At 45.1% G+C, this 26,249-nt stretch overlaps 1 protein-coding gene across 5 annotated transcripts in view; it reads right to left on the bottom strand.

Annotated features, from left to right (window-relative positions):
- Positions 1-473: 473 nt before the first annotated feature.
- Positions 474-26,249, bottom strand: part of RAI2 (retinoic acid induced 2) — a 67,929-nt gene continuing 42,153 nt past the window's right edge. For 2 of the 5 annotated variants that reach the window (XM_079123195.1, XM_079123194.1), the window contains exons 2-3: positions 21,833-22,039; positions 474-2,455 (exon numbers count right to left, since the gene is read on the bottom strand). In XM_079123195.1, coding sequence (XP_078979321.1) covers positions 842-2,431 — 1,590 coding nt within the window. In that variant the 5' untranslated portion in view covers positions 2,432-2,455; positions 21,833-22,039 and the 3' untranslated portion in view covers positions 474-841. Of the gene's footprint in view, positions 2,456-3,580; positions 3,655-21,832; positions 22,040-26,249 lie in introns of all 5 variants that reach the window. The other 3 variants (XM_079123196.1, XM_079123193.1, XM_079123197.1) reach the window with 2 other exon arrangements.

Below are 26,249 nucleotides of genomic sequence, written 5' to 3'. Positions count from 1 at the left end.
CTGAGTGGCCTACAGTAATCCTTTTAGACTTGCAAGACTTTCAATTATTGAAAACAATGCTCTCATTTCCCTTGGAAAGAAGGCCCTTTCCAGCTAATCTGGGGTGGGGGAGGGAAACAAGTCATTTTTCTTTTAGAGACACTTGTTTTAGTCTGTAGCAAGTCCAGGCATAGAACTACATGAACTGGAAGGGCCTGGAGTACTGGCAATTCACCTCCCTACCCCTCTTTCTTTGCCACATTTTTACAGGGAAAGAAACCCCACCAAGGCCTAGAGGGGGAAATGACTCACTCAAGGCCATACAAATTTCTAATCCTCCTTTTATGGGGGCACAGGGCAATATTTCCCAGTATGCCTGAAGAGCTTAGTTCTCTAAACACAGATAACTTACAGCTCTTTACAAGCAAGAGTTCTGGCCCAATCATGCCAGTTAAGGAATGTGAATTTTATAAATGACAGAATACTGCAACCAATTAGTGCAAACAAACATTTATTGTGAAATAGTCATCCTACCCTTTATTAGGTATTACATCATCAAAGCACTTTGTGGCAATGAAAATAGCTTTTTTACCCCTCTGATTCACCCAATATTCCATTAAAGCTGCAAAAAATGTGCAATCTGCTTGAAAAATAGGTTGCTCTTATTTACTCATTTGTGAAAAGTCAAAAATTAAAAAAGAAAATGATACTAGCGTACAGGGCCTCTAGAGCCAATTCACCTTTCCACATCCCATCTACTCCCCAAAATAATTAACAAAGATAATTTGTTTTAAATGCCTTTTTAAAAAACCAATGCACCTTTCCCCATGTTATAATCATAAAAATTTTAAAAAGCAATTATTCACTTTCTTGGAAAAAAGGTGGCCAGCCGTTGTTTTTTGATTGGGAGCATGTGTATTTCCTGGGAGTTCATTTTCTTTAACTTTATGCTCCGGTTTTTGACCGGTTTCCTAAGGGGCTCCGCATTTCCCAGGGATTCTTCTCCTGGGCTGTTGATGTCATAGCCCTGAAGCACAGAGTCTTCTCTTTTGAAGGAGAAGTTTTTGGTGGACACCCCTGAGAGGCCTTTGATCTTGCCACAGAAGATGGTAGGCACAGCGTCTTCAACCGAGACGATGACCTTGGCTGCCTGGGACTCGCTTACAATCTCAATGTTATTTTCAGCCTTGACCTCACCACTAGGGTGGCTAGGCTGGCTGACCATCTCAGTGGCATTGCTGCTGCCAATGTGGCTATCCATCATGGCTGAGGCCTCGTGGGACGTGGCAGGAGCAAAGGGCATGTCCATGCCACTGGGAAGTTTCTCCATCACAGTATGGCCTGGGCTGTCCACTGACCCACTGCTGTCATATGGGGTATCAGGGGCAGGCTCAGACTTCCGGTGGGCTGCCAGTGACAGGTCTAGGGCTGCGTCCTCCTGGAAGACTGGGGGACTGACTTCTCCAGGCTTGAGCCAGGGCACTGACTTCATGGAGAGATCCAGGGCCTCATTTTCACTTCCCATCTTGATGACCGTGTGGCGGCTAAGCTGGAAGTACTCCTTCGGCTGGAGGATGTCTAAGGGCTTCAGTTCATCCTTTTCCAGAGGGGTCTGAGTGCCTTTAAAGGAGTGCAGGCTGAAAGAAGATGGTGGCTTGGGGAAACTAGGGCTGAACTTGGATTCAGAACTCTGAGGCACTGGGATGGGGATGGGAATGGGGACTGGCACAGGCAAGGGAACAATCACAGGGTAGGGAACCAAAAGGGTGGCCGGTGGGACCAGGGGGGACAAGGGAGAGTTAAAGGGCTGTGGGGGCACTGGAGCATAGCCTGGAGGAGGCTGACAGGGTGGGGGCCCGAGAGAACCCTGGGAGGGGAACAAATTCTGAAGCACAGCTTCAAATGGCAATGTGGGCTCCTGCGGTTGGCTGGGGATCCTCAGGTCCAGGAGCTGGGGTTGGGCCTCGGGGTCCTCAGCCCCCTGGAAGAGGTTATTGTGGATGGCATTGGAGGAGCATGGGGCCTCCTGTGGCAGGACCAGAGGGGAGTTGAGGTGCTGGAAGACGTGCTGCTCCAGCACTACGGGCAGCTGCACAGGGCCCTGTGTGGTCATGACGTAGGTGGCATTGCCATTGGGGTTGAGCTCGGGTGCAGAGCTTCCCTCCACCTGCATGTGAATGGGCATCACCACTGGGCTCTCCCCAAGGCACAGAGGCTGCAACACAGTGGCTGCCACCTTCAGAGCCATGCCACTCTGGGACTCAGCAGGTGGGTTCAGAATGGATGGGGCCGGCACAGTCACAAGGGCCTTCTTGACCAGGTCAGTAGAGTTGATGTTCCAGGCCTCGGTGGTGATCAGCTGGGCCATGCCATTCTCCAGTCTGTTATTGGCCAAGGCGGGAGGGGAGTCGGTCATGTCCATGGAGAGGTTCTGGGACTGCAGGTCATCCATCACTGGGCTCTGATGCCACTTGGCCTGCAACACACAGAACACATGATGTGACTCTTCCTTGAGACTACTTATATTTGCCTTAAGAACTCTCTCCACAACTTTCAAAGTTTCCCTATCTTAGCTAACTGGGGAGAAGAGCCCAGCTTCCTAACATACGGGAACATACCCAAATGATCAGCTGGGCTTGGAAGGCCCAAATTTAACAGACGAATTATAAACAAAGATGATGTAATCACTAAATAGCCAAGTGATGTTAAACAGGGTAGTCTTAAGCCTAATACTCAGCTTATACGTTTAGCCTTCACCAAAACCAAAGTTTCATTCCACATTGCTATGTCAGACAGTTAGGATATTCAGAGATTTTGACCTGTTCAGACTCAAACAAGCAGCAAAGACTTTCTTTCCCTTCAGGGAAAATAAAACCTTGTCACATTTGAATATTCTATGAATATGGAAGGAGGCATTTTAAAACTCTTTGTAAAAATAATGATGGAATTATTTGAAAATTGTGGACATTTTCAGAAAGCATTTCAAAAACCCTTTGTAGGAATAATTCTTCCTGAAGAGGTCTCAGGAATGGAAGAGCAGCGCCTGTACACGAGGGTCATTACAGTTTTCTCACTGCTGCACTCCAACCAATGACATTCTCTTTCTTCCTGATAACAGGAAAATCTACTCCCTGGAGCAAGGCAAAGATGGGGTGGCTTGCATGAATGGTCATCAGGTCCAGTGTCACCTTCCCAACTGGCTCATCTGTATAACCTGTGGTCTCTTCTAACATCTAGCTGCCAAGAGGAGGGAATATTGATGAGTCTAGAGTTGGGGAAATGGAGCACTTGTTGGCAACAAAAATCTCCCAAGGTGAGAAATGTTTTCTCAATGTCCAAGGCACCTCCCGAAGACCCTGGCCACCTCCTGAGAGGCCCAAGAAGCCCAGTGCATGTGCTTCCTGGAGGAAGCAGCGCTGCAGCTGTGATACGGCTCTCCATGGAAACGCGTCCATATTTAGCCTGGTTGCCATGGAGAAGGCAGGCACCATGTCTAGCTCAGGGATCTGTGCAGCCCTGGAGTCTGGTTGGGCTCAATAATAATTCAATAATCCTCAGTTTCACTGGGCAGGCCTGGGGCAACTCAGATTCTTGACCTCACCTGTCTCAGCTGTGTAGACTTTAGTCCTTGGTCATCTTGTCCTCCTCTCTTCTACCCCAAATTGCCAACACAACCTCATAAACAAGGAGGAGAGGTGACCCAGCACACCATGGGATTAGAAATAAACAAACAATGTTTCACTACAGGAAGGCAGCTATAACAAATGAACAAATCCACAATATTGCCAGGCAATCGAAACACATGAAATGCACACAAGGAGTTTCTGTGAGGCTGGAGGAGAGGAGGGCAAGGGAGGGATGCCGTGTAAACAACTTTGTGGAGAGGGGCTGGTGGGCCCCGCCCCTGGCAAGGCACACTGCAGTGCCTTGGAGGGAGGGCTCCAGAGCCATCTCCCTATGGGCAATATATCCTCTGGACACCATAAAGTGACTTGGCATGCTGACCAGTAATCCCCACAGGGCAGAGTTAGGAGGCAGCCTGCCCCCAGAGAGGCCGAGGGGGCTTGCCCCAGCTGAAGGGCCTGGTTCTACATGAGATGAGTCCATGATTCAGCCCAGACAATGTCATGCCTCCGTTCACCAATCATCCCCACATGTACGCATGCGTGCATTCACTCATCCAACCAATTCATTTGCTAAATGCCCACTGCTGAGGGCTAGAGTTGAAGTCATGAGCAGGAGAGACAAGTTCCGTGATTTCATAAAGATTATAGCATGTTGAAGACACATTTCTTTGATCAGAGATTTGCTAGCATGAGATGGCTTCAAAGATATGCCAGGATTGCCAGCAATGGCAGCAGGAGAAATATTTGTTGCACTTACACATAGTCCTGTAAAGGCACTGAGAACCTAAGGTTTCTTCCAGAAGGGTTGGACCTGTCCCTCACAGTGGCCAGAACCCTCAGGGAGTGGGGAAGAAAAGCTGGAAGGAGGCTGGAGTGCGACTGATGAGAACAAGGACAGAAATGTCAGAGAATTCACCTGTGGCCACCCACCTTAGGTGAATTTTGATGGTAAGAGGCAACTCTGCAGGAGTCAAGTTGGGCTTCCTGTGGGGTGAGGATTATCCAGCTGTGAGGCTGCTTTCTCACAATGGTTGCATCTGTGTGCCCTTCAAGAAATGGCAACCTCCCTTGCTACCTGTCTGCTTCTTTCAACACCCTCCGAGAGAGAGGGCAAACTTCTGGATGCCTCCTCCACCTGCCTCCTTGCACACACCCTCAACTCAGGTGCCAGGTCCCACGGTTTCCTGGGAAACTTCCTTCCCCTCCCTTCTTGGCCTGCTAACTCTTCCAGACCCTCCTGCTCAGAGTATGAGGAGGGGATCTTGCCAGGGTGGGGTGCCTCCCATAGGCCCCTGCTCCTCTCATGGATGGCAAGAGCTGAAATGTGTTGAGGGTTTGCTATGTGCCAGGCCCTCTGCTGAGAACTTCTCAGGAATTACCTCATTCAATCCTCAGACTGACCCTGCCAGAAGGGTCCTAGAATTATGCCCATTTTGTTGATGAGGAAACCGATTCCATAGGGAAGTTCAATAACGAGTTTAGGAGTACACTGAGGCTGGGATTCAGGGCCAATCCCAGGCTCTCTTTCTCCTATGGGAACTGTGAGTGCTGTACCTCTCCTGTGTCATTCCCACAGCCTCCTCTTCAACAAGGAGGGCATGTGCCTGTGGGGGCTTGCAAGAAAGAATGTTTGAACATAAGATTACTTCAAAGTAGAGGCCAGGTCCTTTCCAGTAAATTCGTGGAACTCTTCATTTTCTCTACCAGCGACCTCCCCTGTCCCCCTCATCACTGGCATCCCTGTCTTTGAGGAGTGTGTAGCCTGAAGTGACTATGGTTGTGTTCCTGGAGTGCTGGGAAGGGGGTATCCTCTCAACCTACTTCCAGTTACCCAGCAAGCTGCCCCCAGCCTGCTTTCCAGAGACAGAAGTCACATGAGTAATGGGGACGCCTTCAGATCCCCTGCTGGGAACTCCACATCTCTGGGGAAAAGGCTGAGGCCTGATGGATTATAGGCCAGGCCAGGGTTCAGGTGGAGGTGGGCAGTATGCAGTATCTCAGGGCAAAGGGAAAGGAAGCCCCTGGCCAAAACTTCCCTTTCCCTTCCTCTGACCGTAACAGCCCTCAGCCAAAGGTGACCCAAAAGCACCTCCTGCCCACTGAGACAGGCTTATGTTCTTCCACTCAGTCCCCACCTGGTATGCTATTCCCAGAGATACCTAGGAAAAGGAAATATGAGCTGTTTCCATCACATGTCCTTCCAGAGAGTCTAGGTGTACCCAGAGTAGATGGCATGGGCATTGCTGCTTCGAGAGCTGGTGCTGAATGCTCCGACTCTGCTTTAAGAATAAAAGCCAGCTCATGAATTGAGGGTTCAAAGGGCAAGTCTCTGTCCTAAGGAGGAGCTGAGAAGCCAGTTAATGACTGGAGAGAAAGGCAGAAGCCCATCCTCCCTGCTCAGCCAAGCTACTGATTAGCGTGGGCAGAGGGTGGGCTGGGGACCTCTTCAAATCAAGCAGCATTGCAGAAACCACTGACTAATGCTCAAGCGGAGTGGGCGTGAATTTCTTAGAAGTGACAAGGAATGTTTTGTTTGGGTTTTGCAAAACATCATTTTCAAATGGGTTTAAATGAGGTCACCCATCCATTCCGCCTGTGCCCATTATCACTGGGTATGTGGGGGGAGGGCTCAGTAAATGATGGCAATGCACACATACTAAGGGATAATAATGGGCACAGACAGAATGGATGGGTGACCTCATTTAAACCAGTGGAAAGTGGGCAATCTGGATCTGCAGGTCACTGGAGATTGTCATTCTCTTGGCCTTTAGCCAGTTGCTAGGACCTCACCCAGTACAGCCCATGTGCCCCCCACATAGGCTGAGGAAAAACCTCAGATCCTAGGGCAGATGGGGTGGGGAGGAAAGTCTGGGATAAGTAGCTGAGCTTGGAGACTTGAGGGGCCACAAAACTGTCATCTGAAACCCCTTAGCCTAATTACTGCGAAGATCTAACTAATTATTACAGAGGCTGGGTCTTCCTCGGTCCTCCAGCCCCTCAGTCTGGAGTCCTCACTAGCCTCTACCTTCACCGTCAACAGTCAACTCCTGTTCATCTCAGACTTTGGGGTTGAGCCCCACCTCCTCTGAGATTTGCCCCACCTCATTGAAGTCCCACAGAACCCAAATTTAACCTTCCCTAGTCCTGACCCTACCACCCATACTGGAATTGCCTATTCACTCCAAGAGACTGGCTTGGACCTGCAGTGGGAACAGCAGAGAGTCAGGCTCACAGGTGCCATGGAGGCACACTGAGGTGGCCACCTACCTCATCAGCCAGTGAGGGACTTGTGGATGAGACAGTTGATGTGAAAGCACTTTGTGGCCAGGGAAGAGCCTGAGGGGGCTGGCGTGTGAATGAATTCATTCTGTGTTTCTCTGCTGCACCCAGAAAACAAAATCAAAGTAACTGCTTTCCTTCTAAGGAGCGACATTCATGAAGAAGCTGACCTCAGGCCTAACTCCCCGGCGGTCAGTCAGTAACATGTCCCACAGCTGCACCCATGGGGTGCCCACGCAGCCATGCCTGCCTCTTAGGCTTTTTCTTCCAGAGTTTTATACAAGGACCTTATTTGGCCTATGGGCTTCTGTACACATTGGTGTTTTCATAATGTGGTCTTATTTATGGATTACTTTAAAAAGCAAAAATACTTGACCATTCATATAATTCAGACTATTCTCCAGGTCCTAAAGCTCATCTATTATCTGGTTGTGGGCATTTAACACGATGTAAATCTCTCTCTCTCTCTCTCTCTCTCTCACACACACACACACACACACACCACATACTATCCTCACTCCTAATGCCCTAAGCATGCTGGGAGCCCCTCTTAAATGCCCAGATCACATTTTGTGAACTGTAAACATTTTCAACATAGAAATGACTATAAATATGACTATCAGGCCCCTGGTCTAAAGTGCCAAACACCGTTATGCAAATGCCTTAGGAGTGACTACCTCAGTGTGGTGGGCATCAGAGAGGGGTTTATCTCATAGCAACTCAAGTCAGGGGCCATTTTTCTTGAAGACCTTGTGAGACCCCAGGGATTACCTGAGTGAGGTCACTCAGAAGGCACACTTAGCTTCAGGATGCAGATGTGACCTGCTCTCCTCTTCCACTGAGACTAATCTCATCTGGATTTTTCTATAAGACAAGCTTCTTCCACTAAAACAATCATTCTTTAAATGATTGCCACGTGTTGCTTAACAATAGGGCATATTTTAAGAACCACAGTGATGGCTGATTTCATTCAGCATGCTTATGCAAACTAAGATGGTTATCACATTACTTGGTGATATAATCTTATGGGACCGCCACTGAATATGTGGTCCATCATTTTTTGACTGGTGCATCACTGTGTGACACAGGATTGCATAGTATGAAATTCAGCTTTCTCAAGATATGACTTTTCCATCTGTAAAATATTGACAGCTTCTGTTTTCATGGCGCATGTAGGCAGCTATCAATTATTCTGGATCAACAACGGATTATCTATGTCTTTCTTGCTGAAAGTGAGGTCCTTGGAGCAGTAGCAGCAGCATAACCCAGGAAATTGTTAGAAATTCAGAATCTCAGGCCACAACCCAGATCCACTGAATCAGAATCTTCATTTCAATAAGATTCCTGGGTGATTTGTATGCACATTAAGGTCTGAGAAGCACTGGTCTTCTATTGGTTCTCAAAGTTGGCCATATATTGAGATTGGGAGCTTTAAAAAATATCAATATGTTGATCCCACTCCCAAGACCAATTTAATTGTTTTTGTTTTTTTTTTTTTTTTTTTTTTTTATTGTAAACAAATGGGATACATGTTGTTTCTCTGTTTGTACATGGCGTAAAGGCATACCATTTATGTAATCATAAATTTACATAGAGCAATGTTGTTTGATTCATTCTGTTATTTTTTTCCCTTCCCCCCACCCCTCCCACCCCTCTTTACCCTCTATACAGTAGTACCTTCCTCTATACTTGCCCCCCTCCCTAACCCTAACTCTAACCCTTCCGTCCCCCCCATTATGTGTCAACCTCCACTTATTAGCGATATCATTCGTCCTTTGGCTTTTTGAGATTGGCTTATCTCACTTAGCATGATATTCTCCAATTTCATCCATTTGCCTGCAAATGTCATAATTTTATCATTCTTTATGGCTGAGTAATATTCCATAGTATATATATACCACAGTTTCTTTATCCACTCATCAATTGAAGGGCATCTAGGTTGGTTCCACAGTCTGGCTATTGTGAATTGAGCAGCTATGAACATTGATGTGGCTGTATTTCTGTAGTATGCAGATTTTAAGTCCTTTGGGTATAGGCCAAGGAGTGGGATAGCTGGGTCAAATGGTGGTTCCATTCCAAGTTTTCTAAGGAATCTCCACACTGCTTTCCATAGCGGCTGCACTAATTTGCAGCCCCACCAGCAGTGTATGAGTGTACCTTTCTCCCCACATCCTCGCCAACACCTGTTGTTGCTCGTATTCTTGATAATCGCCATTCTAATTGGGGTGAGATGGAACCTTAGGGTGGTTTTGATTTGCATTTCTCTTATTACTAGAGATGTTGAACATTTTTCCATATGTTTGTTGATTGCTTGTAGATCTTCTTCTGTGAAGTGTCTATTCATTTCCTTAGCCCATTTGTTGACTGGACTGTTTGAATTCTTGGAGTAGAGTTTTTGAGTTCTTTATAGATTCTGGAGATTAGTGCTCTATCTGAAGTATGATTGGCAAAGATATTCTCCCACTCTGTAGGCTCTTTCTTCGCATTGCTGATAGTTTCCTTTGCTGAGAGAAAGCTTTTTAGTTTGAATCTATCCCAGTGGTTGATTCTAGCTTTTATTTCTTGTGCTATGGGAGTCCTGTTAAGGAAGTCTGGTCCTAGACCAACAAGATGAAGATTTGGACCTACTTTTTCTTCTATAATCTGCAGGGTCTCTGGTCTGATTCCGAGGTCCTTAATCCATTTTGAGTTTAGTTTCGTGCATGGTGAGAGATATGGGTTTAGTTTCATTCTGTTGCATATGGATTTCCAATTCTCCCAGCACCATTTGTTGAAGAGGCTATCTTTTCTCCATTGCATATTTTTGGCCCCTTTGTCTAGTATGAGAAAATTGTATTTATTTGGGTTTGTGTCCGTGTCCTCTATTCTGTACCATTGATCTACCTTTCTATTTTGGTACCAATACCATGCCGTTTTTGTTACTATTGCTTTGTAGTAGAGTTGAAGATCTGGTATTGCAATACCCCCTGTTTCACTCTTCCTGCTGAGGATTGCTTTAGCTATTCTGGGTTTCTTATTCTTCCAGATGAATTTCATAATTGCCTGCTCTATTTCTGTAAGGTACGTCATTGGGATTTTAATTGGAATTGCATTGAATTTGTATAGCACTTTAGGTAGTATGGCCATTTTGACAATATTAATTCTTCCTATCCAAGAACATGGAAGATCTTTCCATCTTCTAAGGTGTTCTTTAATTTCTTTCTTTAGTGTTGTATAGTTCTCATTGTAGAGGTCTTTCACCTCTTTTGTGAGATTGATTCCCAAGTATTTTATTTTTTTCGAGGCTATTGTGAATGGGGTAGTTTTCCTAATTTCTCTTTCTGAAGATTCATCACTTATGTATAAAAATGCGTTGGATTTATGGGCATTGATCTTGTAACCTGCTACTTTACTGAAATCACTTATGAGTTCTAAGAGTTTTCTGGTGGAATTTCCAGGTTCCTCTAAATATATAATCATGTCATCAGCGAACAGGGATAGTTTGAGTTCTTCTTTTCCAATTCGTATCCCTTTAATTTCTTTGGTTTGTCTAATTGCTCTGGCCAGAGTCTCAAGAACGATGTTGAATAGAAGTGGTGAAAGAGGGCATCCCTGCCTTGTTCCAGTTTTTAGGGGGAATGCTTTCAGCTTTTCACCATTTAGAATGATATTAGCCATGGGCTTAGCATAAATGGCCTTTACAATATTAAGGAATGTTCCCACTATCCCTATTTGTTCTAGTGTTTTGAGCATGAAGGGGTGCTGTATTTTATCAAATGCTTTTTCTGCGTCTATTGAAATAATCATGTGATTCTTGACTTTAAGTCTATTAATATGGTGAATTACGTTTATTGATTTCCTGATGTTGAACCAACCTTGCATCCCTGGGATGAAACCCACTTGATCATGGTGCACTATCTTTTTAATATGTTTTTGTATGCGATTTGCTAAAATTTTGTTGAGAATTTTTGCGTCGATGTTCATTAAGGATATTGGTCTGAAATTTTCTTTCCTTGATGAGTCTCTGTCTGGTTTAGGTATCAGTGTGATATTGGCTTCATAGAATGAGTTTGGGAGGGTTCCCTCCTCTTCTATTTTATGGAATACTTTGAGAAGTATTGGAATGAGCTCTTCCTTAAAGGTTTTGTAGAACTCGGCTGAGAACCCATCTGGTCCCGGACTTTTCTTTGTTGGTAGGCTTTTGATGACTTCTTCTATTTCAGTACTTGAAATTGGTCTATTTAAATTGTTTATGTCCTCCTCATTCAGTTTAGGCAATTCATATGTCTCTAGAAACCTGTTGATGTCTTCGAAATTTTCTATTTTGTTGGAGTATAGATTTTCAAAATAGCTTCTAATTATGTTTTGTATTTCCATCCTGTCTGTAGTGATATTTCCTTGTTCATTCCGAATTTTAGTGATTTGGGTTTTCTCTCGTCTTCTCTTTGTTAGTGTGGCTAAAGGTTTATCAATTTTGTTTATTTTTTCGAAGAACCAACTATTTATTTTGTCAATTTTTTGTATTGTTTCTTTTGTTTCAATTTCATTGATTTCAGCTCTGAGTTTAACAATTTCCTGTCTTCTACTACTTTTGGTGCTGTTCTGTTCTTCTTTTTCTAAGGCTTTGAGCTGTAGTGTTAGGTTGTTTATTTGTTGAGTTTTACTTCTTTTATTAAATGCGCTCCATGAAATAAATTTCCCTCTAAGTACTGCTTTCATAGTGTCCCAGAGGTTTTGATATGATGTTTCTTTGTTCTCATTTACCTCTAAGAATTTTTTAATTTCCTTCTTAATATCTTCTGTTATCCATTCATCATATAATAGCATATTGTTTAACCTCCAGATGTTGGAATAGTTTCTGTGTTTTACTCTTTCATTTATTCTAACTTCAATCCATTATGATCTGATAGAATACATGCTAGTGTCTCTATCTTCTTGTATTTGCTAACATTAGCTTTGTGGCATAATATATGGTCTATTTTAGAGAAGGATCCATGTGCTGCTGAGAAGAAAGTGTATTCACTCTTGGTTGGATGGAATATTCTATAAATGTCCGTTAAGTCTAAATTATTGATTGTGTTGTTGAGATCTATGGTTTCTTTGCTCAATTTTTGTCTGGAAGATCTGTCCAGTGGTGAGAGCGGCGTGTTAAAATCTCCTAGTATTATTGTGTTGTGGTCTATTTGGTTTCTGAAATTGAGAAGGATTTGTTTGACATACATAGATGAGCCACTGTTTGGGGCATAGATGTTTATGATTGTTATATCTTGCTGATTTATGCTTCCCTTAAGCAGTATGAAATAACCTTCTTTATCCCTTCTGACTAACTTTGGCTTGAAGTCCACATTATCGGAAATGAGGATGGATACTCCAGCTTTTTTGCTGAGTCCATGTGCATGGTATGTTTTTCCCCATCCTTTCACCTTTAATCTATGGGTATCTTTTTCTATGAGGTGAGTCTCTTGCAGGCAACATATTGTTGGATCTTTCTTTTTAATCCAGTCTGCCAGTCTATGTCTTTTGATTGATGAATTCAGGCCATTAACGTTCAGGGTTATTATAGAGAAATGATTTGGTTTCCCGGTCATTTGGTTCATTTTTAAAATTTTGTTTATTTATTTGTTTGACACAACTTGTTTCCTCCTTTATTTGACAATTCCTTTAGGATAATTCCTCCCTTTGCTGATTTGCTTCTTTGTTTTTCATCTCTTCCTCATGGAATATTTTGTTGAGAATGTTCTGTAATGCTGGCTTTCTTTTGTAAATTCTTTTAGCTTTTGTTTATCATGGAAGGATTTTATTTCATCGTCAAATTTGAAGGTAAGTTTTGCTGGGTATAAGATTCTTGGTTGGCATCCATTTTCTTTCAGGGCTTGAAAAATGTTGTTCCAGGACCTTCTAGCTTTTAGGGTCTGGATTGAAAAATCTGCTGATATGCGTATTGGTTTTCCCCTGAATGTAATTTGGTTCTTTTCTCTCACAGCCTTTAAAATTCTGTCTTTATTTTGTATGTTAGGTATTTTCATTATAATGTGCCTTGGTGTGGGTCTGTTGTAATTTTGTGTATTTGGAGTCCTGTAAGCCTCTTGAACTTGATTTTCCATTTCATTCTTCAGATTTGGGAAATTTTCTGATATTATTTCATTGAATAGGTTGTTCATTCCTTTGGCTTGTTTCTCTAGGCCTTCCTCAATCCCAATAATTCTTAAATTTGGCCTTTTCATGATATCCCATAGTTCTTGTAGATTCTGTTCATGATTTCTTACCATCTTCTCTGTTTGTTCAGCTTTGTTTTCAAGGTTAAATATTTTGTCTTCAATGTCTGAGGTTCTGTCTTCCAGGTGTTCTATCCTATTGGATATGCTTTCTATGGAGTTCTTAATTTGGTTTATTGTTTCCTTCATGTCAAGGATTTCTGTTTGGTTTTTTTTCAATATCTCTAACTCTTTATTGAAATGATCTTTTGCTTCCTGTATTTGCTCTTTTAACTGTCGATTGGTGCGATCAATCAATGCTTGCATTTGCTCTTTCATCTCATCATTCAATGCTTGCATTTGCTCTTTCATCTCCTCGTTTGCTTCTCTGATCATTTTAATTATGTACATTCTGAACTCCTTTTCTGTCATTTCTTCTGCCATGCTGTCATTAGGTTTTATTGATGTAACATCTAGATTTGTTTGCAGCATTTTCTTTCCTTGTTTTCTCATGTTGTTCAGATATCAGTGGACCGCTGAGATATTGCAGATTTCCTCTGTTGATTTACAATGACCCTGAAGATTTCTATATATATCCCCTCTTAGCCTTCAGTAGGCTGAAGTTTTGGAGGAGGTTGATAATGCGGTGCTCCACAAGGAAGCTGCCTCTCTAGGAGTGGTGGCCTTCAGGTGGGGTATATTCCCTGCTAGTGGGCAGAGGTGCCTCCACTTGTTGACCAATGGTCATCCAAAGGGGACCTAGGCTGTGGGCTGAGGCAAGGCCTGTTTGGGCCTGAGCCTCTGGTTTTACCGTCCTTGTGGGAAACCTCACCCAGCAGGGAAGACTCACCCGGTGGGGAGGTCTCGCTGGTCAGTTTCCTCCTAGAGGTTCCCCTCAATTTACATCTACTGCCTGGGCTGGGCTGCCTTCCTCTGCAAAGTTTCCAGGGGCCCGGCCCTACCTCCTGGGCCTGGGAGTCTCACCCTTCGCAGATGAATCTCCTTAGGCTGCCCCTCCTCAGAGAATTTGCCCATAGGCCTGGAACCTTCGCTCCGCCCTAAGCCTGTCTCTGTGCGGCTCTTCCACCCAGAAGCCTCCTAGATCCTGGGACCCTGTTCTGCACCTAATCGCCTGGCTGCGTGGCCCCTCCTCTGAGCAGCCACCTGTGGCCCCGAACAATCGCTCTGAGTCCCAGAGACCCGCCACAGGCCTCTTCCTCCAGACAGCTGCCCAGTATGCCGGTGCGGTCACTAGGAGTCCAAGAAACTCACTTCGTGCCTCCTCCTCCCACCAACCACCCGTAGCCCGGGGCAATCAATCACTCCGAGTCGAAGTGACCCTGCCCGTTCCTCCTCCTTCTCCAGATAACCCCCCGGGTGTTCAGGAGCAGTCCCTCTGAGTGGCTCTGAATCCACGTGACCCGCTGCACGGGTCCTCTGGGCCACCGCCCGGAGCTCTGGTGTGGTCCCTCAAGACCAAGCGTCCCACCACGCTTCTCCTCCAGGCAGCCCCCCTGTGTTCAGGAGCTGTCACTTTAAGACCAAATAACTCACCACTCGCCTTCTCCTCTGAGCAGCCGCCTGGAGCGCTAATGCAGTCACTGCGAGTCCAAAGGACCCGCCGCGCTCCTTCTCCTCCTTCTCCTACTCCTCCGGGCAGGCCCCGGGGTTCAGAAGTGGTCAGGGTCCAAAGAGCTCGCCACGCAGCCCCTTCTCTGGCAACCGCCTGTAGTTCCCGTATAGTCGCCCGAATCCAAGCGGCTGCTCCTCTTCCTCCTCGTCCTCAGGGCAGGCCCCGGGGTTCAGAAGCGTCGTTCTGATTCCAAACAGCTCGCCGCGCGGCTTCTCCTCTGGCAACCGCCTGCAGCTCTGGCGCAGTCTCTCCGAATCCAAGTGGCCACGCTCCTCTCCTCCTCCTCAGGGCAGGCCCTGGTGTCCTGAGTCCACACAGTTCTCCCCGCCTCTCCTCCCCCGGGCAGCCGCCGGAGCCCCAGTGGCTGCTCCGAGTCCCAGCGCTGTGCCGACCGGCCTCCTCTATGGCGCTCCAGCGGGGGGAGGGGTGTCTCGCCGGCAGTTCTACTTCACAAAGTTTCCTGCGTTCCGGGACCCCCGTCCCATCCGGGATGCCCCCCCAGGGGGTGAGAGTCACCCGGCTACTTTGAGTTGGTCCCAAGCGTCTCAATATCTCCTCTCTTGAATCCTCAATTGTTTTTGTTTTTGTTTTTTTGCAGTGCTAGGGATTGAACCCAGGGCCTTGTGCTTGCAATTTAATTGTTTTGAAATGCAGCTTGGGCACTGGAGTTTTCAAAAATTTTCCAGGTTATAATATACAGTGAAGCTGGAAACCCTTAGTCTACTTTTTTTGTGTGGTACTGAGGATCTAACCCAGGGCTTTGCACCAATGAGCGACATCCCAAGTCCTGGGAACCCTTAATCTAATGGTCAGGGCCCAAGGCAGTTGGTGATCCAACTTTCTTCTCAGTGGCTGATCTTCCTGCTTACTTCACAAAAAAGATTCAAAGTATCAACCTTCAAACTCCCTCAACTTCCCCCCCCCCCGTCCTCAAAGTGTCTTCCACATGCCCCCCGCAATCAGGAAGAGATGAGCTGTCCCTCCCTCTTACAAGGCTGACTTCCTAGACACCTCTGCCAGAATCCTGCCCTGCTCCACACACACTCTGTGTAGAGTCTATTTTCTACTTTGGTCCAGTTCTTAAACCACACCCTCAATGACTGACCTAATTCTGTATAAAAACCACCCGTCACTCACTATGAGCCAAATGAGAAAAGCATAAATTTTGTCTTTTAATACAATGCACATATGGTTCTACCATTCAGGACCTAGGATGCACTAAATATCTAAGAAGTAATTCCAACTGGGTAAAAATGATTTTCTCTCCCCATAGGGTGTAATAATTGTCAATTACGTGCCCCAGTGATTAAATTTTCTGAGCTTTAAACATCAGCACAGGGCCTTTTTACCAAAGCTGTGAACATAATTACCACATGAATGTATTCCCAAATTGGTTAAAATACGAAGAATATACAACATAGTCACTCGCCTTATGGTTGATTGCCTTCTGCATCCAGAGATCTACACAGCTCTCCAAAAGGAATATGAGTACCCAAATTAGCTTTGGATCTAAGTCCCCCAGCATGGTACTTAATTTATTAAAACAGTGGTGACCACACAGATTTCAACTGAGACAAATCTACATGCGGATGGGCATTGGCTATGGGGAAGTCCTGTCAGAACACAGTGCAAATATTAGGTTTGATATGATATTAATGAAAAATGAAAGAGGTGGGGTCCAGCATCACTGACTGGCCATCAACATGAGAACTTTAAGATCTTCCCAGGAGCCGGGCGTGGTGGTGCACGCCTGTAATCCCAGCAGCTCTGGAGGCTGAGACAGGAGGATTATGAGTTCAAAGCCAGCCTCAGCAACTTAGTGAGGCCCTAAGCAACTCAGCGAGACCCTGTCTCTAAATAAAATATAAAAAGGGCTGGGAAAGAAGGATAAAATTATGGCATTTGCAGGCAAATGGATGAAATTGGAGAATACCATGCTAAGTGAGATAAGCCAATCTCAAAAAGCCAAAGGACGAATGATATCACTAATAAGTGGAGGATGACACATAATGGGGGGGAGGGAAGGGTTAGTGTTAGGGTTAGAGTTAGGGTTAGGGAGGGGGGCAAGTATGGAGGAAGGAAGTACTGTATAGAGGGTAAAGAGGGGTGGGAGGGGTGGGGGGAAGGGAAAAAATAACAGAATGAATCAAACAACATTACTCTATGTAAATTTATGATTACACAAATGGTATGCCTTTACGCCATGTACAGAGAAACAACATGTATCCCATTTGTTTACAATAAAAAATAAATAAATAAATAAATAAAAATAAAATAAATAAAAAGGGCTGGGAATGTGGCTCAGTGGTTAAGTGCCCCTGAGTTCAATCCCTAGTATCAAAAAAAAAAAAAAAAAAAAAGATCTTCCCAGGAAAAGGAAGTGAGGTCATGCTCTGAGGTGCCATAAAAGTTATTCATGTTTGTTTAATTATCTCATCCTTTTTATTCTCACTTTTCTATTTTATGATGTATGTAATAAGTAAATATAAAAAGACATATAATGGTATACATACGTGTGTGTATGAATGTGTGTGTGCATTGTGGGGGTGTTCAAGATTTTTCCAGTGAAGAGAAAGAATGAAAACATTGCCATTAAGCAGGAGGAATGAAGCTCTCAGTGCCCAGTGAAACTTCCAAGGTCTACCTCCAAATGAACAAGTCTTTGATTCACTGGCCAGTTCACTGCTCCTGTTTTACAGAGCAGGAAGCTGAGGCTCAGAGGTCAAGTGACTTGCTCAAGTCCACACAGCATAGAATACACTAACTCCCAGACCTGTGCTGCTTCCTCAGAGGCACATTGCCCGACCCATTGCCTTTGTTTCAAATTCCCAAGGGCATTGAGGGGCACTTGAGTCTAACACACTGGCCAGAGTCAGCCAGCCTGGATTAGAACATCTCTATTGTAACCAGCACCTGACACCAAAGTATGTGGGATAGTTTCAGTCAACCATCAAAATGTCAAAAAGAGTCTGGTGAGCAAGGAGCTTGATTAAGAAGAAATACCCCCTTGAGCCAGAGATACCTAATAGACAAGTCATTGAAATAGAAATCAGAGGTTCAATGCACACGTGAGCTTTTTATAACTGTAGGAAAGTCATTTTACTCCCCAGGGACTCAGGTTCATCTTCTGCAGTATTGGCACTGCCAACCTACTCGGACCTCCCAGGAGTGAGTGGTGCTTGCTGGGAAGGAGTCAAGCCTAGCCTTCCCAGAGTGGCTGGAGGAGGAACTGCTGTGGGCCCCAAAGGGTGAGCAGGTGTGAGCTGTCAAGCAGAACTGGAGGGAGGAAACAAATAGCTCAAAGGCCTGATTTTCCAAGTCTTTGCTGGGTTAGAACCAGGCCTCAAGAGAAATCTGGACTATTTGGTGGGGAGAGCACTCTGCCTCCTTTCTTTCTCTGTAGATGATGTCAGCTATCTGTGTTTATGATTTCATTTCCTACTCCTGAATATCTGTAGCCTGCTTAAAGGATCTGTGGTGACCCTTGGGGACATGCAGGCCTGCATGTGGGGCTGGACTTGATTCATGCCAATTCATTTATTCATTCTTTAAAAAATGACCTGGGAACCTACTGTGTGCTGGCATACATTTTCTATTCCTCCAACCTGGTACCACTTTCTCCAAAGGCATGTAGCCTTTCTCTTGGCTCATTTCTCAGGGCATTAACCAAATTCATATTCTATGGTTATCTAGTTTGATCGGGGTTCCTTCAAGGCCCATAGTTCTTGCAGAGGTAAAGAAATAAGCCTCTAAAGAAAAAATCGTCAGTCCCTAGACAGATGTAGAAGGCGATGTCAGTACAAGGACCTGTCTAAGGTAGAGAATGGTGAATGTTCATTTTCCCAGAGAGGGCAGCCTCTGGTACTAAGAGGAAAGAAGCATTCTTGGTGAACCTCAGTGGAAGGTGAGAGGCCACCACAGCATTACAGGAGCCTCTCAGGAAGAACTGCTTTTGGTGAGCATCACCATCACTTATGTAGCTGGGATGGTTGGTGGAATTAGAGAGGAAGTTGGGGGAAGGGTGTGCCCATAGGCTGGCTTCCAGGAAGCAACTTGGATCAGGAGTTCAGAGGTAGAGGGCCTGAGTGTTGGCTGGTGAGTGCATGTGGCTGAAACCTCTCTGACACAAATCCATTCATTTGTGTGCTCTGAGGCCTGGGCATTCTTGGGGGCCTCTGAGATGCCAGGTAATGGTCACCTTTGAATTCTGGTCACCAATGCCAGCTTGTCCCATGGTTAAATCACATATTATATATTTCTATGTATATCAGACTCCTCAACACAACCTTTAAACAGCAATGTAGGACCATCAAATGAGAAAATAAAGGGATGGATAAGAAGCAGTATATACAAAATGGAGAGTGGAATGTGCGGGTCAGCAAGTGGCTGTCTTTGCATTTGGCCAAGGCCCTACAGCTTTCCACCAGATACCAGGCCCCAGACACTAGCAGGTACTGGAGCTACAGGGGCCATAGTATGCAGGAGCATAAGTCATGTTTAAGGTCTCAGGCCAGAGTCTAGCCTCTTGAACAACTATGGTTTGGTTTTTTTTTTTTTTCTGGCAACAAAGAAACCTCTTCAATTTGGAACAAAGAGGGGGGTGAAAACCTGCCTCTGAAAGAGAAAATACTTCTAATTAGATTGAGATACAAAGGTTAAATTTTTGTTCTGGGAAAAAGACTGTTTATAATCCTGTGTCATTAGCAGGACATTTTCCAGAGACCAGTGTGACAGAAATAGACCCTCTGAGGGGTCACTTGAAGGAAGGGGTGCAGAAATCTAAAGTACTAAGGACTGGAGTTCAGATTTTCCCCTTTTCCTGATGCCAGTGAGCCCCTTACCAACCGTTAGCATGGGGACAGTGCCAGCATATCCTGAGTACTGGGCCCCCCGTGAGACTGGTTAGATTGGAAAGCTTTGAACTCAGACAGACCTAGGTTCAAATATCAGCAAGGTCACAAACTTTGCTTGTGACCTTGGACAAGTTAGTTCTTTTGGTGTCAGTTTCCCTCTGTGTAAAATGAGGATTTTTAAAAATCCTCATCACACAGAGTGGTCATAATGATTAAGGGACATAATGTAAGTAAAAATACTTGGCACAGCTCCTGGCACATGGAAAGTGCTCAGTAAATCAAGGCCAACGTCATTATCCTTGCCATCATCGTTGGTTTCACTGTCACTGTTATCATCATGATTGTCATCACACCATTAACACTGTCTTCATCTTCATCATCCTGTTGTCACATTGGCTTCATCTCCTTCCTCATTAGACCCTCTGGCTATGTTTCCTCTGCACATCTTGAGTAGCATCACAAATACTCCCTTGGCATCTGAATGGGTTCACACATCCATAACCCTGTGTGTTTAAGGGTTCACTTGAAAATCAGCTGCTAGGAACTGGGAAAGCACTTTCCATAGAATCACTGTTATACATGATAGGGAGGTTTCCAGGTCAGCACCCCAAAAACACTTCACCCCCAACAGAGCTAAGATACTGAACATCTGTGGTCAAAAAAGAAGACAATGCTATTGCAACACCAGAAACTAAAGATGGCAGGAAAACAACGAAAGAAATACAAAAATCTATTCCTCATTCAGGTTGGGGGAGAAATAGGGAGAGCCAGATTCTTACGTATCTTGCATATGAACTCCTGAGCATTTTCAAGGGTTCTGAAGTTACTGCCCTTTGGCTATGTGTAATTTCACTTAATCCTTCAGATTTTCTTCTCCTTTGCACAGGGCCTAAGTATCTCTCCTCTCCTACTTATCAGTAGTGATTAGAATCATTTTCTCATGAAAAAAGGAGTGGAGCAGGAGAGGAAGAGGGCAAGGATAACAGGGAGAGAGAAAGCAAAGAGATTTTCTGAGCTAACCAGGTAGAAGTGGAAGGGGAGAAAATTAAAAAGTACATAGAGGTCCAAATACGGAAGAAAGAGATTGCTCAGTCACAAGATTGATGATCCACAGAGAAACTTAAGGAAGCTGTGAGAAAGCAGAATGAGATCTCCAACTGGCCACAAGGAGCACCATCAAGTTGCAACAGCTTGGTCGCTGTGCCATGTGATGGAGGGAGAGGTGGAGTTTCTCAGCACATGAGGACATGTTGAAAAAAGCACATTGTTCACAAGTCCAAGTACTCCTGGTGTATAAGGAAGCTGGTCCAAACTCTGGCAGAACTCACATGCTTTTAAAATCACCAAGCATATTAACTTGGTACTTGGCTGTGCTGTCAGTCCTAGGAAAAAAACTATATAAGCTTATCTTCTTTTGGTGTCTGATTTTCATTTTGCCTACCCCCAACCTCTGGTCTTCCTTGGGCAATCAGAATTGGGTTCTCCCCCTCAAAAATGGAATTTGCAGAAAAAAATGATGAACTCATTCTCAGTTAGGTACACAACTGATAAGGCTCAAGTATTATGTTTCCTTTATTGGTATAATAAACAGCATCTAGTCAGCGATGGCGCTATGGACAAAGAAGAGGAAGTCTAATTGAGGAATTTCAGATGCTAATAATGGGAAAGAAGTTTCTTAACTTTCTTGACTTCTTTCCACAGATTCAAGGGCCTACAACTAGGACCAAGTTCACTGGCTCTTTTAAAAGGTATCTGAGTGGGACATGGCCCTAGCCCTCATGCACTTAGAGCAATGAAAGGATGGGAATGTGAGTCAGTTATTTTTTCCTTTATAGACTCAATCAGCAAACACTTAGTGCTCACCTAAAAGAAGCTTCCTGAGTATGTGCCTCCCAGGTGCAGAGATTTCAGCAGTATCTAGAGTTGTCTTTACCTCTTTTTACTGAACTGGCTACCTCCCGAAACTCTGCTTTCTGCCTTACCAGGTTTCCATGCAGAAACTAGAGGTTCTCAGAGGACAACATGCTACTGCAGGGCTACGGTCACATAAAAACTCAGTGACCATTATCAATGACAATGAACTTGGTGAGGAAGGTGAAGAGAGAATGCTGTTGGTTTTTGGTCAACCCAACTGGCTAGTTATCTTAGCTTGGGTTCGCCCATGGAAAGATCCTAAAGCAAAGATTTGACTGAAAATAGTTTATTTGGGAGAAGATCCCAGAAAACACCAGAAGAGGAGTAAAGCAGCAAGACAGGAAAGGAAGGACACTAATTTATCAAGCAAGTTACCACTGCAGGCAACTGGAGCTCAGTTCCACTGGGGAATTCTGGGAGACTGTGTAGAATACATTCCTCAGGGTTATGTCAACTGAGAGACCAGGAAGTCAGGGTGTTTAGTCACCAACTTCCATCCATCACTGGTCAGGGGTTGCTTCTGGAGGATACGTTCATTCCTTGGCACTTCCAGATAGCCGAGCATGCAGGCCTAGTGTGTGCCTGAGACAAAAACCAAAAAACAAACCTTCAGGGAGAGTCACAGGTATGTGCAGTAAGCAACTTTTGATGTATAAAGGCGAGTCTGAGGAGACATGGCAGGGCACCAATAGCAACTGCTATATTAACCAGGCCCTGGAAAGTTCCAGTGCATATTATGTGAATACTTATATGTTGTTCATTCAGGCCACCATGACCAGGTATTTCCCCAGTGGGTGGCACCTTCTATGACCCTGTGAGGATGACACTCTGTTATTTTAACAATGTCTACACCACAGAGGAATCAGCTCATGAGGAGTGTGCCTTAAGATTTCATAAAGAATAAGACATACAAGGAAGCCAGAGATGACTATCTTTCCAAAAGCAAAATGTTCAAGAGATGGTCAGCTTGGCTGATGTGCTCCTTTGCTAAAATTTAACTGGGGCCCTCCAGAAAGTTCTTTTAATCATATCTGTGCTGGCTGGAATGCAAGATGTTCCTTGGATGAGTCACAGAGGGAGTTTCTTTTCTAGTGATCCTGTGTTCCAACTCAGGGACCAAAAAACAATAAATAAACAAACACTACTTCACTTCATCAGCTGCATACTGCCTAATAATAATAATAATAACAACCCTGACCCGAGAAGTACGCAGACAATGCAGGAAGAAGGGGGTGGGGAATGCTCATCTTTCAAACAGGAAGACTTTCTGGAATTCGGTTTGGTCAAAAGCACCCCTCTGCCTGGAGGCAAGCTCTCTTAAGAGCAGAACAACATGCTCCGCAGAATCTTGGGGCTGGTGAATCTTTTGAAGTCCTTAAGAAATCACTATATTTATCTTAAAGCAAGTATCATGGTTAGAGTTAATACAGCATAAACAATACAAAGTTGAAGTGGGGAAAGGAAACAGATTGGCTGCCTAACATCTGGCTACTTGGCAATGAAGGTTAAAGGTGTTATTTCCTATTTTCTTTAAGGGAAGACTTCCTTGGGAATGCATGTGTTTATACACACACACACACACACACACACACACACACACACACGTGCACACATGGTGGTCAAGTGGGAACAAAGCCACCTGTTTCTCTGTAACAGTCCAAGAGGACCCCCAAACCAGGATTCCTGTCCATTCCTCCTCTTCCTCAGCTGCTCCACCTCTGGTATCTTCCCTCTGAATTCCAGTTATCAAGCTTTTATGACTACAGGTGATATGTGAACTAGACCTCCTTGCCACATTTGTAGGATTTCTGAGGAGGATATGGGGGAAATGGAGAATTTTCCAGAAGGGTAGGACTGGAGGAAGGGCATAAGAGGGCAGGCGTGTCCAGAACAGGCTGCCTGGGTGGGCAGCTGGAGCCCAGGGCTAGTGAGGGCTTAGAGGCAAGAAACCTTAGAAGGGTGCCAGCTCTTCCAAGGGTGTTCAGAGTTGCCCCTTAGCAATTAACCCTGTGTCCTAAAGGACTGCCAACTCAACCAATACAACTTTGATGTCTTTACAGGCCCCAATGAGCAGGAGGCCTCAATTCAATAGCAAGATCATTAGGTTGAGGAGAAAGGAAGAAGTAATTTAGTTTTCAGGGTTCTGCTAGCTTCTCTTTCACACACTCACGAGATGATAATAATAAACCATTTACTAAGTACTGATTTATCATGTGCCAGGCACCCTGCTAGGTATTTTACAGTCTTTTTCTCATCTCATTTTCTCAGCAACCCCAGCAGAGTGGTACCACCTTAGTGTGAGTTGATTTGTTGGACTGTTGCTTCCCTCTTCCTCCTGTCCCCAGGATCTGAGCTATGAGTCCCCCAGGAAATCGTTGTTTTCATGGAAGGGAGGGACAGAGTTTTCTAGAACATGAACAACATTTAATGTAGGAAAGGTAGGTGTGGGGTAAGAAAGGACAGAAAGTGGAAAGTGTTTCCTATCTCAGATACAATTTTTTGACCTTCTCCTGTGGCTCAGACAGGCCTGCTTTGCTTTCCTTTTCTGACCTGGCCTTGTCTAAGTTCCTTCCTCTACCATTCCATTACTACTAGTGATGACTGGGTTCTGAAACACACGTCCTGGGTCAGGTGCTCCCCTTTCTTTTCTGAGCTCAGTTCTCACTGTCCTCCAAAGGCCCGCATGTTTAAGGCTTAGTCTCCACCTTGCTGCTGTTGGAAGTGGTGGAACCTTTAAGAGATGAGGCCTTAGCAGGAGGCCATCAGTCCCTGGGGCTGTGCCCTTGAAAAGGATAATGGTATTGTAGCCTCTTGTCTTCTCTTTTTCATTCGCTGGCCATGAGGTGAATGGTTTTCCTCCTCCATGCTCTCTGTGCCCTAATGTGCTACCTTACCACAGTCCCCAATGCAAAAGGACCAACAGACCATGGACTGAAACCTCCAAAACTGAGAGCTGAATAATCCTTGTCTCAAGATAATACTTACCTCAAATATTTGTAATGGCAACGAAAAGCTGATTAACACACTAGGTCTCTGGATAGGAGCTCATTCTCATCTTCCCCAGGAATATTTAATCTGTGGCTGACTGACTGGCTGTCTAGCAAAAATTCATTTCCTCTTCTTCCTAGATGGACTACAGTTTCCAATCTCCCTTGCAATTAGTGTGATCATGTGCCTGACCACTGCCAACGGAGTGTGAGTGGAAGTGACAGTCATCACTTCCGAGTCTGGCCCCTACAATTCTTCCTTGCATATGTGATGTCCAATTTCTTTCTTTGCTTTAGCTTGATGCACAAGGACCTATTGGAAGCCACCTGATGAAGACAGTGGAGTCACAAGATGGGAGGGTATGCACACTTGACACGGCCTGGAAGCAGGCCATCTGCCACCAGGAACATCCATGTGGAGCTTTACGGGAGTGAGGAATCAACTTCTATTGTGTTTCAGCCTCAGTATACTTTTAATTTGTTAGGAACAGAAGCCACCTTACCTGGCAGAGGGCTTCCTGGGACTCACCCTGTGCACTGTGCTTGGGACAGCAACCGACTCTGTCCTCTATTGCTTCCTCCATGTTTGGAGCCCTCCAAACTCACTGGCTGAAAACCAGAACTGCAGAAGCAGTCTAAGTGCCCACCGCCCAATTCCAAGCTTCTACATGCTAACTTTCCTGCTGCTATGGCACTGAGCACCTTGCCTGTTCTTCCTGATTGGAATCAATTTATTAATGTGGGTTCAGGACTATTCTTTGCTTGGTAACTGCATACATATCCACTGGAAGAGTCAGCTTTTTTCACAGAGCTGATGTGGGTGAGGGAGCTGCCTCCAAGGAGCAAGGAGAGGCAGGGCTGTCAACAGGCCTGTTCCCCACAATCCTGCAGCTCCTCGGGTGGCCTAATCCATGTCAGTGGGCGGGGTGGTTAAGGGCGAAGCAGCAGGACCCTGGCACACAAGAGGCACACAGACCTGGGTAGCAGTCATGCTTGGCTTCTTGCCAGAGGAAACTACTGGGACCACAACACCCACTTCCTCCTTGAAGCCTTCGCTAGTTTGCTGGTTTGTAGAGCAGGGAGGCCTGGGATCTCTGCCCTTTCCCCACACCAGATTCTTTTCCTTATTGCTCTGCATAGTTGATTTTCTGGGCAAAGACTGCCCATTGAAAAATGTCCTCTCTCTCCACTGACCACTGAAGTGTCACCACTAGTGAGCTTCTGCCTTGTTTTCAACATCATTGCTCTTTTGGGGTTCTTCTCCAAAAATACCACCTCTTTCAGAGACACTGCATCCTCACCATATTACACTGAACTGATCGAAACATTTTCTATATAATTCGGGCTTTCAGGTACAAAGGACCCAACCAAATATCTTCACTAGCACCTCAAAAAACAAACAGGGATCATCCCCATTTTATAGATGGGAGATCTCAGACTCACCTCAAGCCCTGCAATAAATATCAGAGAAGACTTAAAATAGCACTCTCTGCCCTCCAAACCAAGACTGATAAAATACTCCCTAGGCCTAAGCTCCCCATCTCCAAAGCTATTTGACAGCTGTGACATCTGGAATTTACCTTAAAAGGCACCAGCACCTCCAGGGAGATTGGCCTCAGTCTGTGACTCAGGTGAAGCCCTAAGTCACAGCCACTACTCTGTGGACAGCCACTACTCTGATCAAGTGCCAAGAGGACACACCCAGGGCACAGCAGCTCAAGTTCTAGTCAGGAAGCCCCCACCCCATGACTGCTACTGAAATCCAAGTCACCTCTTCATCTCCACCAACTTGAGGCCTGGCTAAA

Source organism: Sciurus vulgaris, assembly GCF_902686455.1.
Source record: "Sciurus vulgaris genome assembly, chromosome: X".
Taxonomy (NCBI): domain Eukaryota; kingdom Metazoa; phylum Chordata; class Mammalia; order Rodentia; family Sciuridae; genus Sciurus; species Sciurus vulgaris.
Note: the sequence above shows the minus strand (reverse complement) of the source record. Positions and strands in the feature narration are given on the sequence as shown.